Raw genomic sequence first — 14,173 nt, forward strand, 5'->3', positions numbered from 1 at the left:
AGATCCATACTGATGGGCTTCCTCCAGTTTACACAAGACTGACACTAATATAAGCAATGTAATGGGCATGCTCCAGGCAACTGTACTGTCACCTGCTGTCTCACTACACTTCAAACATTAGATTTAGCTTGGAGTCTCCCGTGGTTTTCAGATGACTGCTCTAATGTTGGAATAATGCACCAATACAGGCAAAGAGGAGGCAGCTGTGTAGGCCTATGCTGTGTAGAAATATTATCTTTATCTGTAAAGTGAATGTATTACACACAACTGGCAATGTTTTGTATATGTTTATTATGTTTATGGCTTTTATTTGCTAGAACAGCAGTGCACATTTTACGTATCACATATAGCTTTAAATACACATTACTGTTTTATTAATACTTCCTTGCCCTTATCAAAGTGACACTTAGTTGTGGAGGAACATTTTAGATCCTTTACGCAAGTAAAATTAGCAATACTGCAATATGGAAATAGTAAAAGCATTACAAATTTCACCTACAGTAAGTAAAGAATGTAATATTAGCAAAAATGTACTTAAAGTATTAAAAGTTAAATGTGAATGTTGTAATATTATATGTTATATTAGATTATTTTAACTTATGCATTAAAATATAATATAAAATATGCAGATTATTTATATTTTACCTTAATTTACTGTTATACAAGAGCATATTAAAACAGCACGTGTACCCGCCTCTATGTGTATATGTCATAAGTTGTGTTTCCAACCCTTTAACTCAATCAATACAAATGCCTTTCTGCTCCTGGGAGATGTCCCAGACCTGCCCTCTTACAGGGTCAGGTTGATATGGTAAGAATCTGACCGTTGAACTTTTACCCTCTGCCTAACAGGTCAGTTGGGCAGGGGCATAATTGAATTTCTCAGATTTACATCGACTGGCTGCGTTCACTGATCAATGCTGTTAACGTCCACAGTGGAGACAGCAAGGTCAGATTTTCTTCTCTTCAACAACTTTTCACATACTGTCTTACACACAAACACACACACACGTTTTAGATGCTGTATCTGAATCAGAAAATCACATTACAAGTATACAGAATATAGAGATCTATACATTAATTGACACTCCAGGGTAAAAAAAACTGTCTTGCTCTTTTTCTTTTTTTGGTAAACCTTTCAATCATAAACAATAGTCAGATATGAACATGCCCAAGGGTGCCTAGAATAGTTCTAGGATTAAAACATTTCTTCGGCCTTCATTTACAAAAACAATATCAGGAGTGTTAAATATGTTACAGAACAGGTTATGTGAGATATGAATCCATCCTGGCATCAATTGTATTGAAATGAAGGTGGACAAGAAACCATTCATTCAGCCACACCAGCTACATTAAATAAGACAAAACGGTAAATAAATGCATTTACATGTGTTTATTTTCTTTGGAGTAAACTGGTTAACAAGTCAACAATACAAATGGATTAATTAGATGTAAACTAACACCTGAATTGTAGCTGAAAACAATGGGCTACTTTCTTTCTCAGATTTAATATCACCAGTTGGCCTAAATCTAGCTGTTCAGGGGCACAAAAAGGCTCTATTTATCATTGAAATACAGTGAAGAAGAGCTACCAGTGAACCATTTGTCTTTCATTTCTTCTCCTTCACGTGAAATGATATACCCTGACCACAGAGGTCACGGTCCACTTCACTTTAGCGGCCGCAAAACCATGGTATCTGTTTTCAGTGTAACATGGCAAGCTCAGTTTAACAGCATCAGCAACAATATGTTGTACAGAGACAACATCAATATAATGTATAGTTCATTGAATCACACAACACGCTGAATTTACAGACAGGCTACACTCTGATTACAGTTGAGTCTCTACAGCAGCAATATTTCCTAAATAAACCTTGAACAAGCCACTCAACCCATTTCTGAGCATTCACTATACAATAAGTCATGAGTATGAAACAGAAATGCAAAAAAAATGAAAAAATTCAGGATCACAACATTGTTTAGATCTTCAAATCACTAAAATTGAACAATGACAAGATGGTATCACCCAGAATGTGGTCACCATGGAAATATCACACACACAGACACAGACACACACACACACACACACACACACACACACACACACACACACATTCAAAGTTGAAAAATGATTTAGGTAAGCTATCTGACACAGGAGATTCATCACCATGGTGCATAATTAGTGCCTCCCCTCCTCTCCTCTCCACACACTTCTCTCCTTGCCCTCCATCATCTTGTTGCCACCGTCACTGTAATGCATTTCCCTCCGATTATCCAGATGTGGGTGACACCATAATCCATATGCCCGCGACAGAGAGTACAGATGGTTGTGGAATTTCAAGCACATGGTGGTGATCACCCTGCTTTGTGAAAATGCTTTTCACCATTTGATATTTCCAGATTCATTTCCCTATCAGATGCCACTGGAGTCTCTTTTAGAGTGGACTTCCATGTCTGCTAATGAGGGTTTTTATTTTGCTCCAGATCTGGCTCAATGAGTAGTGACACATTGGCCAGGCACACACTCCAAATTTCTCCTCAGTTCAATGGTGGAGATAACGTTTCCACTGAGCCATGCGTGGAGGGAATTTCTCATTCTAAAGTGGCCAAAATATTGACTTGTGGAAGTGACTGGTTTCACCTCCAGTGTATTGGGAATATATACAGTATGTCTGATAAGTTGGTGGTTAGGCTACAAGCTACCTTTTGATGCATCAGTCCATACATAAGCATATACATGGTTATACTATTGCACTTAAATGCAGCACAATCATTTTTAGATCTAAGTGAAGTGGCATCTACCTCAAATATGACGGGTGTAATAAAGCTTTACAACCAGTACAGGTTGCCTGTTTGGAATCCACACAAATACACACAAATGTCATTGCTCTAAAATACCTTTCCTGTCTCTAAAGTAGTCAAGTACATTTTATTTATATAGCCCAATATCTCATATCACACATTTGCCTCAAGGGGCTTTTCAATCTGTGGAGTATACAACGCTCTCTATCCTTAGTTAGGTGAGTTAGTTAGGAGTTTGTTGTCATGTCGAGTCAAGTCAATTTTATTTGTGAAGCCCAAAATCACAAACTTGCCTCAAAGGGTGTCCTGTATATGATATATGTATATAGAGCAGTTATAGACTTGCTACTTGATGACATTACAAATTAGAGTTTTAGCACTCTAGTTTTGGGATTTGGAAGAGAGTTGTTCATGTTTACTCATATCTATGGACTATCTTAGACCATAACATGTATGAATTTTGAAAATGGGTGTAGTTCCCCTTTCAGGAAAGTAGCAATATAACAGTGTAAAAATACTCCACTACTAGTAAAATGTGACAGATGTCAAGGGACCCCAAGTACAGTTTTTTTTGTAAGGGGTCACAAGCCAAAAATGTTCAGAACTACTGTCTTTAACAAGGTATTGTGTTTTATTAGCTCATCATATGTTTTTTTTTTTTTTTTTAAATATAAAATCAGTGTGGAGTTAAAAGTTCAATATTTACCTCTGAAATGTAGAGGAGTAAAAGTATCATAAAAGTAGCACAAAATGGAAGCACAAGTACCTCAGTTGTGTAAGTAAAGTACGTGAATAAATATACTTCATTACTTTCCACCCCTGATTTGGTATCACTCCTAGCACATATGTGTCAAATGTAAAAAATGACACCACAGCAGCAGCATATTGTGGAGTGGGTCATTAGTTTATGGTTTATAGTAGAAATTGTGCCCTCTATTGGTGTAAAAACATAGCACAGGTTCCAGGTTGTACAAACTGCAGGCTGAAATGCTGTTATATATTATATTTATCCCCGTAGAAAAATTCACTTTTCACACGTAGTTTGTTGATTTGCTTACTTTCTTCTTTAGCTATTATAGGCCTATATCGTAAGCATAGACTGTATATTATATACGTCTATGAGCGTAAGGAAGGGGGGTGCACGAGGCCACACAGCTGCATCAGTGTAGAGAGGGGAGTGATGGAGGGGCTGCAGTTGTCATGGAAACGCCGGGGGTGGAGCATTGGGAAGTGGGACCAGTTTGTTTTGTTATTGAAGGTCACGTGGCAAGGTGAAGCTCCACCCCCCTCCCCCCGTTACCACCGATTCAACCGTCTCGAGCTCGAGCTCCGGTCAGTTACTACAAAATGGCTGCAGAGGCTCCGCCGCCAACGAGAACCTCCTGAACGCTTCATGGTAGGGTTTAATCCCTTTGGGCGCTTAGCACGATAGATTTGCACCTTGTTGTTGTCCACTTTCGGAAATATGCGTAATTTTAAAGTTAAATATGGCAGCTGGAAAGGGAATGAAAATTGTTCAGCCCAGCCCACTTTGACATCAATGTTTTCTTCGCTGCGAGTGGTTATCGCAGTTATCTGTGGCAGAAAGGTCCTTATTTTTAGTCAGTGCATGAGTTACTTACCTTAGCACGGATTTTGTAGGTTTTATTTCAGTGGTAACCTGGGCTGATTGGCCTAAGCAGCACAGTTGCTTCACAGTTCTAATAATTCAAGGGCATCCTGTGTTATTGCTTGTTGAGTTGTATTTGTAATACCTTGTAGACGTTGGTTGAACGTTTGCTGTTGCACTGGTGTGTAGGAGTAAGGTTGACATGGATATTTTTGCAGCTCATTCTCACATAACATGCTCCGTGCTGCAGAGTGAGATGCCTGTATCTAACATGCATCACCTGACAGGCAGTAAACGCATTAGCAAGCTGAGTTTACAATCTTTACTCATGTCCACATATGGCTTGTCTTTCAATATAATTTACTAAGAATATTTGTTTCTCGTGCATCCTTATCCAATCAGCCATTCTCTTGTTGAATAGCTAGTCGTTTGCTGGCCTTAACTTTGAAATAAATGTTGCACTGGTTACTTTATATGCAGAAATACAAAATGCTGAGATTAGAGACCACTTTTAGAGCCTTTCATTGCCTTGTCATAACCTTGGGATGGTTGTTGAAATTGAAACTGCATAATATTTTATAAACTGTATGTAATGGAAATCTATCTTGTTAGTCCATAGTTTGAGCATCGAAAGCAAACCTTGAGATATGATGCATTGCTTCCTGTATTCCCTTCACCATACAGTAGAGGCAACATCATTGCCCGCCTCCTGTTGTAGCTCCTGCTACAGCAGCTTCAGTGACACACACTCCTAAAGGAGAAAACAGACTGTGTACAGACTGGGAATGCCAGCTCCCTGATGCATACGAGGGCAGGCTGACGTAAGCTTTGAGGCCCGCTGGTTTTACTAATGTGTTAGAGTCTCTAATTTGGGTCTGGGCCTGGCAAGGGATGAAGCGATGGTGGCAGTAAAGGAAAGGGGGTGGGGGCCTTTGCTGTCCCTGCCGGGTCAGGGGCCCCAGTCAGCCCCCAAGCCTCTGAAAGAGGCAGTGTGTATTCACAGAGAGGCACCAAAGGGGGCTTGATAACAAAAACAGTCCACTAAATATGGTGATTACTATAAGGCTTAGGTCATAGCCTCACTTTCAGTTCAAAACTCTTGATGGCTTTTTGCTTAGTGCTGGACTAGAGGGACGAGGGGCATTTTGCCAGATTGTTTCATTTGGTTTGGCGGGTTGTTTGGTGTCAGTGATGGGATGCTTAGCTGGAGTCCTCAGTGGAAATGATGAGTTTTCATTACGCAGAAAAACAGTTTATTGCTGTTAAAGAAATATGTTTCCGTCTCATAGTTTAGATAATTTTTTTTAAGTAAGTTTGCTTGAATGCTAGTTTCATTCATCCGTTGTTTGTTTTTGAATGCTGGACAGGTAGTTGCTATATTTGTGTACAGATTAGGCCTAGTTCTTTACAGCTGTTAACAGTGCACCTATGCTTTTGTATTGGGGTGTCAGACACTTGGCAGTATTTCTTTTAGAAAAATTTTACTTTAAAGCATTTTCCTTATCGTCCCTTACAGAAATAAAAATCTGCACTATACGATTGGTCTCACTGCAGCTCAGTTATGTGAGATCTCCCTTTCGTACAGTACAGGCTATTACTCCACACAGAGGCTTTTTTTTTCAAATTATGAAGAGGATGTGGTAACTGTCAGAAAGCTACGTGATTAGAGTTTAAAAAGACATATATTAGGGACGTTCTTTGTTCTTTCTGACCTGGACCAATAAATTGTCAACCGGGCTTGTGAAAGAGTTCCCATTACTTTTGAAGCAGACAACCTACATTGGGACTGGAGGCAGTGCTTTTGGAGTGTGTCCATACAAGTTATTTTAGGGCCTGTTCAGAGTGCCAGGAGTACAGCATAAGTTTCTCTTTTTTCTGTCGTTCGCTCAGGTCAGAAAGCATTAACATGACCACACTGAGAATAGCTTCAAGTACTTTAGAGAGTGCAATCCTCTTTGCAGAGCACAAGGACTTTATTAGTGCATACCCAGCAGTTTTTAAATCGTCACATTGTTTGAAAGGTAATGCTCACTAATTCGGCCTTTTACTTTTCGTTATGTTTTTTTGTTATGTTTTCGTGGTGTGTTTTTTGAGGTTGTGCATTTGAAAACCTACTGAACACTATGGCATATCAGATATTTTCGGAGTAAAAAGCTGTGTTGCCCTCAAGTGCGATTGCAGAGGGAGCTGCACATTCTGCCATAGCTGTGGCGGCTGCTGCTGTGGTTGCTAGCGAGCGTTCTCCCAAGGGCTCGCCGTGCTCTTGTTTAGCTTGCAGCGATGGCATTCCTGGCTCTGTGCCCAGCGACTGCCGTCTAGCACCCCTTCCCCCATCTCTCACATATACACACAAATCAGCCCCATCAATCGTAGCCCCCTCATCTTCATTGCTCCGAAGTGGGGCAGCTCGGCATTTACAAGTCCACAATTCACCTTGCGATCATCGACTCTTCTTCCCTCTCAGACTCCACTCAATTTTCTAACAATTTTACACTTGCTTTTATTGGCTGTCCTTGGTCTCTCCCCAGTCTGACTGCATTTTTTCTTTTCCTTTTGCCTTCCTTTGTCAGCAGAATGAGTGTGTGGTTTTAAGAGGGACACCAAGCTTTAATCCTGTTGTTCTGACAGGAGGGTATAATTCCACAACAGAGCTGAGCTCATTGACCTGCGTCCTTCATATCCACACGAGCTGTGCTTTCCTGCTACAAACGGCTGCTCATGATGTAGCACAGCCCGCTACTACAAGTAAACATCAAATGAAAACTGCTGTCTTGCAGCCTCCTCTGTGTGATTTTATTTATTTATAGAATGGCCTTTATGTTATTATTATTATTCATGTTCTTATCTACATTTGATAAAAAGGGCTTCTCGGAATTTCCTTTCTTTTCAATTACAAAAGTTATCTATGGGGGAGTCTGTATCATTTTTAAATAGTAGTTTAATTAAAGTTATGTCTATTCACATAGTGCCATTATATTTCCAGAGATGCTGCAGCTTCCAAATGGGCAGGAGGCGCCATTATTGCATTCTTACCATCAGCCAACACAGAGTCCAAGGGACACACATCTGTCCAAGCCAGGCATATGTTTGGAAATGACACGGCAACTCTCATTGAGAGAGACTCTTTCTGTCCTGCTCAGGGGACCCAATGTTTCCTAAACTGAAATAATTTTGACGCTTTGCTCGGCACTCACTCTCCTCATCTGGGTCCGAGGCCGACAGCAGCTCACATTAACTGGAGCATCTCTCTTATCCTCTGATCCTACATGACACAAGCCCCCCACTGATGCCTTTGAAAGGAGCAGCACCCGCTATATTTAGCATGGCAGCTGCATCAGCAGGTTCCGTATCCAGCCTCTTGAGGGTAAAAATAAGTGTGTATGATTTGAATTGGTAGATAGGAGTATGGGGGCGGTGTGTCAACAACCTAATCTCATGCATGCAAGCTGGTCAACAGTCCAGTTATAAAGACACTCTATTTATCAAGGAGCTTCTTTTCATTGTTGTGCTGCTCTTTTAAACCATCAGACCTGGAGTGCTGCAGGATTGGCTGAATTAAGTTCTCAGCTCCTGCTAACATTAGCCTGTTTGTTACAGTTAATACTGATAGCATTTTCTATTTTTAAAAAGTTTGTATAAAAACAAATAATCAGTCATTGACGTGAAAACATTACAAGCTGGGCAAATATTTAGTTCATTTAACTGTGCTGAAATAACTAGTCACAGGTTGTTGTTTGTTTGTTTGTTTTTGCAGTTTGGTTGATTTGTTTTTTTTGGATCTGTTAACACAAATAGATGACTTTGTTGTTGAGCTGAACTCCAATTGATGTACAGTTAATTCAGAACAGCCATGGTTGTTTTGACACCAAGTAAATCACATTTAAAGTACAGTATGTCTACCAAAAATATATTAAAACATTTGTTTTAATATAGCCAATAGCTGGGTACGCTTCATCTTCAACATTGTCATTTAGAGATGCACTTGCACAGGTTTTGTGGGTGGTTTCCAGTTGCCTATTTAATTATTTAGTTGTTTATGCCTTTCTTACACTTCTTTCTTGCACATCACTGATTGGCCATTTGAAATGATGCAATGCAAAGACACACTTTCTAACAGTGTAGCGCAAAGTACATAGAAAGCAGAATGCACTGGTTTCCCTCAAACAAATTTAATATTAGCAGTTCTCTAGTTAGATTCCTTACTTACTAACAGTTTCTCCACATGTTACGTCAGCGTTAAAAACGATATAAAGAACAGATGAAAAAATATTGTGGGGTCTGATCTTTGTGAACAGGAGGCTTCCCCGTTGGGATCCTTTGTCACCTGTTTGCTCGCCGCTCAGTCTGAGAGCAGAGGTGACCGTGGCCTCTGGGAGATGGTGGCAGCAGCAGCAGCTGCAAGATCAGCTTGGAAAAACTTGTCTGCACACTCAACAGTTTAGGTAGATCATGGTGCAAGAAATCAAGAATGAATCACACATTACTGTAAACCTTCAATTTAGTTACAAATGTAGTAGCAGAATGAACTCTAATGTGCAGTGACTATGCACCATTACAATTCTAAACCTAAATCTTACACGTGTAAAATCATTACTCACAGGGTCTAGTAACAATACATCAATGTTGTCTGACATATTCACGTACAAGGATGGAGGACACTGCACTGCACTGATGCATGTTGACTACTTTCAAATTTTAAACCAGTCACAGCCCTTTGTATTTTATCCCCGCATACCTTTTCGTACCATTCATAGTAGCTCCTTTCAGCCATACAGAAAACAACAGTGAATTACTGTTTCCAACTCTATTGTTGTCAGAAAAAAAATAATGTTTCATTATAACCAAGCTAAATCAGTGCTGCTTGGATGAATTATTTTATCACCACCACAGTAACATTTTATAAATGGCCTTTTCATATTCTTGGTTGAACGTATTAGATTTGCCATTAAAAATACTTTTCTTTTGTTTGTTTTGTTTGTTTTTGGATATTCAAAACCGTCTCTTGAACCGTCGCTCTCATGCTCCAAGCCCTGACTCAATTTCTCAATCATAATCTCAGATTTGTTCAACTTTCTTCTTGTATTTCCAATTCCATTATTGAACATCCACAATCAAACAGAGCTTAAGGGCGCTGTCTGTCTCCACCTGACTGCTCACCAGGGCCTCGGGGAGCGCTTGTTGCTAGGCAATGGCGCACACCGCTGTTGCCGGCAGCAGCATAGGCATGGCAGGAGAAAAGGCTGATGGTTTTAATTTCCCATTTAAGGTTTAAGGAACTTGATTCCAATGTATGTATTTTTCCAGGCTAGTTCCTTTTCTCTCAGTCCTTAAAAAAAACCCAGCTTCCAGCTTTTTATTAATTTTTTATTTTTTTGAGTAGAGGATTAGGATAGATAAAGCTCTCAGCTGGATGCACTTGCACATGCAATTACAGGGCATTGTCAGGTGGTTTTCAGCTAGGGTGGTGTGTGTCTGTCTGTTGTGGACACTTTTTGTCTCAGGACTGGGTAGAGAAGGTGTAAGCTATTACCAGGTCAGTGTTGAGACTTTGTCCACATGAATGGTGGGCATAAAGTTGTCTACGACCCAGAATACTGGCATGTATTGTTTTTCTATGGTCTGCCCACATATTAGTTCTAAGAACGGGGGCCTCATCTCATTGGCCACCACTGTTAGAACAGCAGCCGTTGACAACACTTATTTTACCTAAGAGAGCAACAATTGAATAATGCAGCTTAGTAACTGTAAATAAATCACTTTTGCAGGTGTTCACATGCCAAGGCACAGTACCTTCCTCAGTTGGTGATTGGGATAAAAACAATGTCCATCTCTCTCTTTTTGTATTTTAAGCTGTGAGAAGAAGCAAAAAACACGAGAAGAGAACCATTTGATGGAAGATAAGAAAAAGAAAAAGCAAGAAGAGAAGAAAAAGAAAGAAGCTGCTCAGAAAAGGGTAAGCTTGTAGCAGGCCCACTCATTTGACACAAATACACTTGTCTTTTAGCTTTAATTGCCTCTGCCTACCGTTTAATCAAAACCAACATGGTAAGATACTATAAGACCCCGTGTAGTGGGGGTTCATGCATGGCCAACAATCCCCAGCAATGAAAAGAAATGCTTCCACTTCCTTTTTTCTCAACAAATCTCATACAAAGCTGTTGAGGGTAAAAACGTTTTGTATTATTTTAAATGTTAGGTGGTGCGCAACAAAGCACAGGTCTCCAGTATGCTCAGGTGTTTTTGCGGAAGTTACATCACATTGATCACATGCATGTTGAGCACATGCAATTTGTCATGTGTGTTTCCACAGGGAGCATTAACCAGAACATTATGTAGTCTTTACCCTGCAGCCCCCCACCTCTACCCCTCCTCTTCACTTGTTCCTTTAGTGGGTCATCTGTTTTCAGTTTTTACCTGCTGTTCTCTGTAATACATTTCATGTATCCTTGATGCTTCTTGCCCAGTGCGGGTGAAAAAATGTTTAGGTTTCTCAATGTATAGGAGGAGCATTTGTGTTCTCTATTTTACTCCGACTCCAGCCACAAGAGCAATGAACCCGCTCACCCCCTCGAGCAGCACGAATGAACATGAACCTTTTAGCATTTCAATAGATGAGCAGAACCAGCCCCTGAACATTTTGTTCCGATTGCCCTGGCTAGTTGCTCCAGCACTGTCATGCAGCTGGAGAGCCAGAGATATGCGACTCAGATGTTGATGGCACATTAACATTTAGGCCCACAATTTTCACTTATAAAAGATGGTTATTGCTTCATTATAAGTTATTCTGAGTCTTCTTTTTTTATTGCTAATTAGTTCTTTCTCTTTTTCAGGCCACAGAACAGATAACCAAAGGTGAGTTCTTGTGACTTATTGAATTCAACTTTATTTATTTAGTGTATTCTGCCACACATATAAAATAGGTAGCTCAGATTTAATTTACTTAACTTACTTTTTTATTTGCCCGCAAATGTGAATCTCCCTTTGCTTTGTGTTACAACATGCTGCACGTGTGATAACACAAAGTTTCTCTGTGCAGGCAACATTTTGCCAGGTTTGTCTGCCATGATCCTTGCCAATGAGTTTGTGATACAATGTTTTCAAACAGTAGGGAGACTTATTGTGTGGGTGTGTTAAATTGTGTATCCTCCTAATTAGATGGATAACTCTTGTGCGGGATTGCGTTTTTGCCTCAGAGCCTCAATTTGCTCTCTGTTCACTGCTGTGTAATTTAGAAATGAAGCATTAGCTTTTATTATATTCAAACATCTTTAACTGAAAACATTAGCAGCAGCCAGGTGGTCCATACTACCTGAGCCAAAATGGAGGCCAGGTGCCCATACAAGACTAATAAGGAGCATAGGGATGGTGCAGCTGCTCCTCGGGCCTCCCTGTGGGCTCCTCAGGCATGCCTAGGAGGGTAGAGGTGAGGAGAAATCTCAGTAGAGTAAGAAAACATAAGGAAATGTTAAAAAGACATGAATAAAGTTGATTGGAAGGTGACTTCTGAAGGGAAAAGTGTGCTTAGCTTGCAGGTTTTGAACTCCTGCTCTGTGGCAGCTGCAGACCCACTCTTCACTTTGTCTCTCTAAGCCAGTGCTCTTAATGACCAGAGAGAGGCGGGTAGACAGTGTTGGACAGTCAGTTAGCCCAGGAGCAGATCTCCTGGTTGAGATGAGCCGGCAGATGGGAGAGGGACTTAATGTTTCGCAAGGGATGGGCAAGGTGAAATCTGATTAGAGCTTCTGGCAGACTTTGGCAGCAAGAGAATGGACACCTAATTACAGTGTTAGTGTCTTTGTGCCCAAAGCTGTGTTCAGACAAATGTGTTTGTGTGAATTTAGATCAGTAGAAAGAAGTAAGTTCTCCTCTTATGGGTTCATACAACTGTGAACTCTCTATCGTCAAGGGTCAGTGCCTTGACCACCTACTCTCTCCCTGAAGGATGAGTTAATGAGGCTGTAATGTCACAGAGGTGCCCCTTGCCACCCCTTATTCCTCTTTCCTGAGTCACTTATAGCCCCTCACAGTTTGCTGCACTAATGAATGTGATCTGGGTTGGCTGTGTTACTATTCTCTTTGTCTTTTGTGTTGTTTCACAGCATCCACAAATTGACCTATATATATACTAGGCTTTTCTCCCCATCTTCAAACTAGGCTGTGAGTTGCACAGTTATTTTCGTGGCTGCTGCTCATAACAGCAACATGCCGTGACCTCATTTTACTGAAATCTTCACCCCTTTAAATGTCACATATGACTTTTTAGCATATTGTACATATGTGTACTCTGATATGCTCATATAAATCCTCTTCGGCCATGTGACGGTGACGCTTTGGTTAGTTTATTGTAGGACTGTTCTTGACCAAAGAAAATCCTACTTGACGATAAATCATTGGATTTTTTTCAACTTATCAATTAGTTGATTCAGTTGAAAAAATGTCTATTATTATTTCACCACGAATAAATTCCACAGAGATATAAAGCAACTTCTTTAGATCTAGAGCTCATTTCAAATCCAAAAATATTTATATATATTGTGATGCCAGAGATATGACGTTTATTTTATTTTTAATGAATTCTTTAATAGTATAGTGGCTAATTCACAACAAAAACAATAACATTTCAAAAAATATTCTTTTTACATTATGAGTGACTAAGAGAGGCAGATTGTATCTGATACTAATGAAGGGTACACTGGGAGCTAATTAGGAGAACAAGGCTAGCGTGTAGGCTGAATAAACAGGCATCTATATACAGGAGATCTCCAGGAAGACCACAAGCACCATAGTAACACTACACCACCTCCTGTCTAGTCAAGAAGAGAGACCCACTCTGGGACCAGCAGGAGGGAGCAGAAGAAAGTGGGCTGTTAGCAAAGAGATAAAAATTAATTGTTGTAGTTACATTTGTGCAAAGTGTAGAGTGGCAGCTATTAAAACACAGTGCCTTTGGTTGATTTGAGAGAGCTGGAAAAGGGCATGCGAGAGCAAAAGAAACAGACGGAGCTATGTGAAACTGAGAATGCATGTCAGTTTCCTGTTTGGCGGCACAGCTGAGGGGGCCATTTGAAGAGAACGTCAACTGGCTCACTTCTCAGACACATACACACAGGCACACACTGTCATTCTACCAGTCCCCTTATATGACAGGCAAACACCAGCAGCATATTATGTACATTGTGTGCTTGTGCAAACACACACATATGGTTTTACTCATATGGTTTTCCATTGCTCACAAATACTACACAGACCCCTCTGCCTCACTAACCCACACTGAGAATGTTATGAATTTCATTAGCAAACGTAGCACATTCATCTCCTAATACCAAAATACCTATGAGGGTGCTTTCACACCTAACCTGGTGTGTTTGTCTGGTTAGTATGGTTCTTTTGGGATGGTGTGAAAGCTGTCTGTTGAACTCTGGTGAGAACTAGTCAACAAGACTAAGACCAAGACTGCCTGAAAAGGAGGGTCTCTGTCTGCTTCCAAGCTGAGCTATGTATATATTTGGCAAATTATTTGGCAACCATTGTAACAGCGTGTTGAACTTGTGTCCTACTCTTTGTTTTTTGCCACTTCTTCATTGGAAGTGAGTGAAACATAGTGACCACATAGTAACCTTCCCCCCGTAATAGAAGCATAAAATATCCTCTTTCCCATCCTCTTTTCTTTATGTTCATCATTATTCGTAAAATGAGGTCAAGTAGCAGTCTGAACACAAAATCAGTTCCTTTCTTTGTGTGCTGTTTGTGAAAGCAGAGCAG

General features: G+C 40.3%; 1 protein-coding gene across 6 annotated transcripts in view; it reads left to right on the forward strand.

Annotated features, from left to right (window-relative positions):
- The first annotated feature begins 4,035 nt into the window (after positions 1-4,035).
- tnrc6c1 (trinucleotide repeat containing adaptor 6C1) overlaps positions 4,036-14,173 on the forward strand; it is a 45,440-nt gene continuing 35,302 nt past the window's right edge. For 4 of the 6 annotated variants that reach the window (XM_031312334.2, XM_031312336.2, XM_031312335.2 and 1 more), the window contains exons 1-3: positions 4,036-4,198; positions 10,262-10,364; positions 11,242-11,263. In XM_031312334.2, coding sequence (XP_031168194.1) covers positions 10,302-10,364; positions 11,242-11,263 — 85 coding nt within the window. In that variant the 5' untranslated portion in view covers positions 4,036-4,198; positions 10,262-10,301. The remainder of the gene's footprint in view (positions 4,199-10,261; positions 10,365-11,241; positions 11,264-14,173) is intronic. The other 2 variants (XM_031312337.2, XM_031312338.2) reach the window with 1 other exon arrangement.

This window comes from Sander lucioperca, chromosome 21 (assembly GCF_008315115.2).
Source record: "Sander lucioperca isolate FBNREF2018 chromosome 21, SLUC_FBN_1.2, whole genome shotgun sequence".
Classification (NCBI taxonomy): Eukaryota; Metazoa; Chordata; class Actinopteri; order Perciformes; family Percidae; genus Sander; species Sander lucioperca.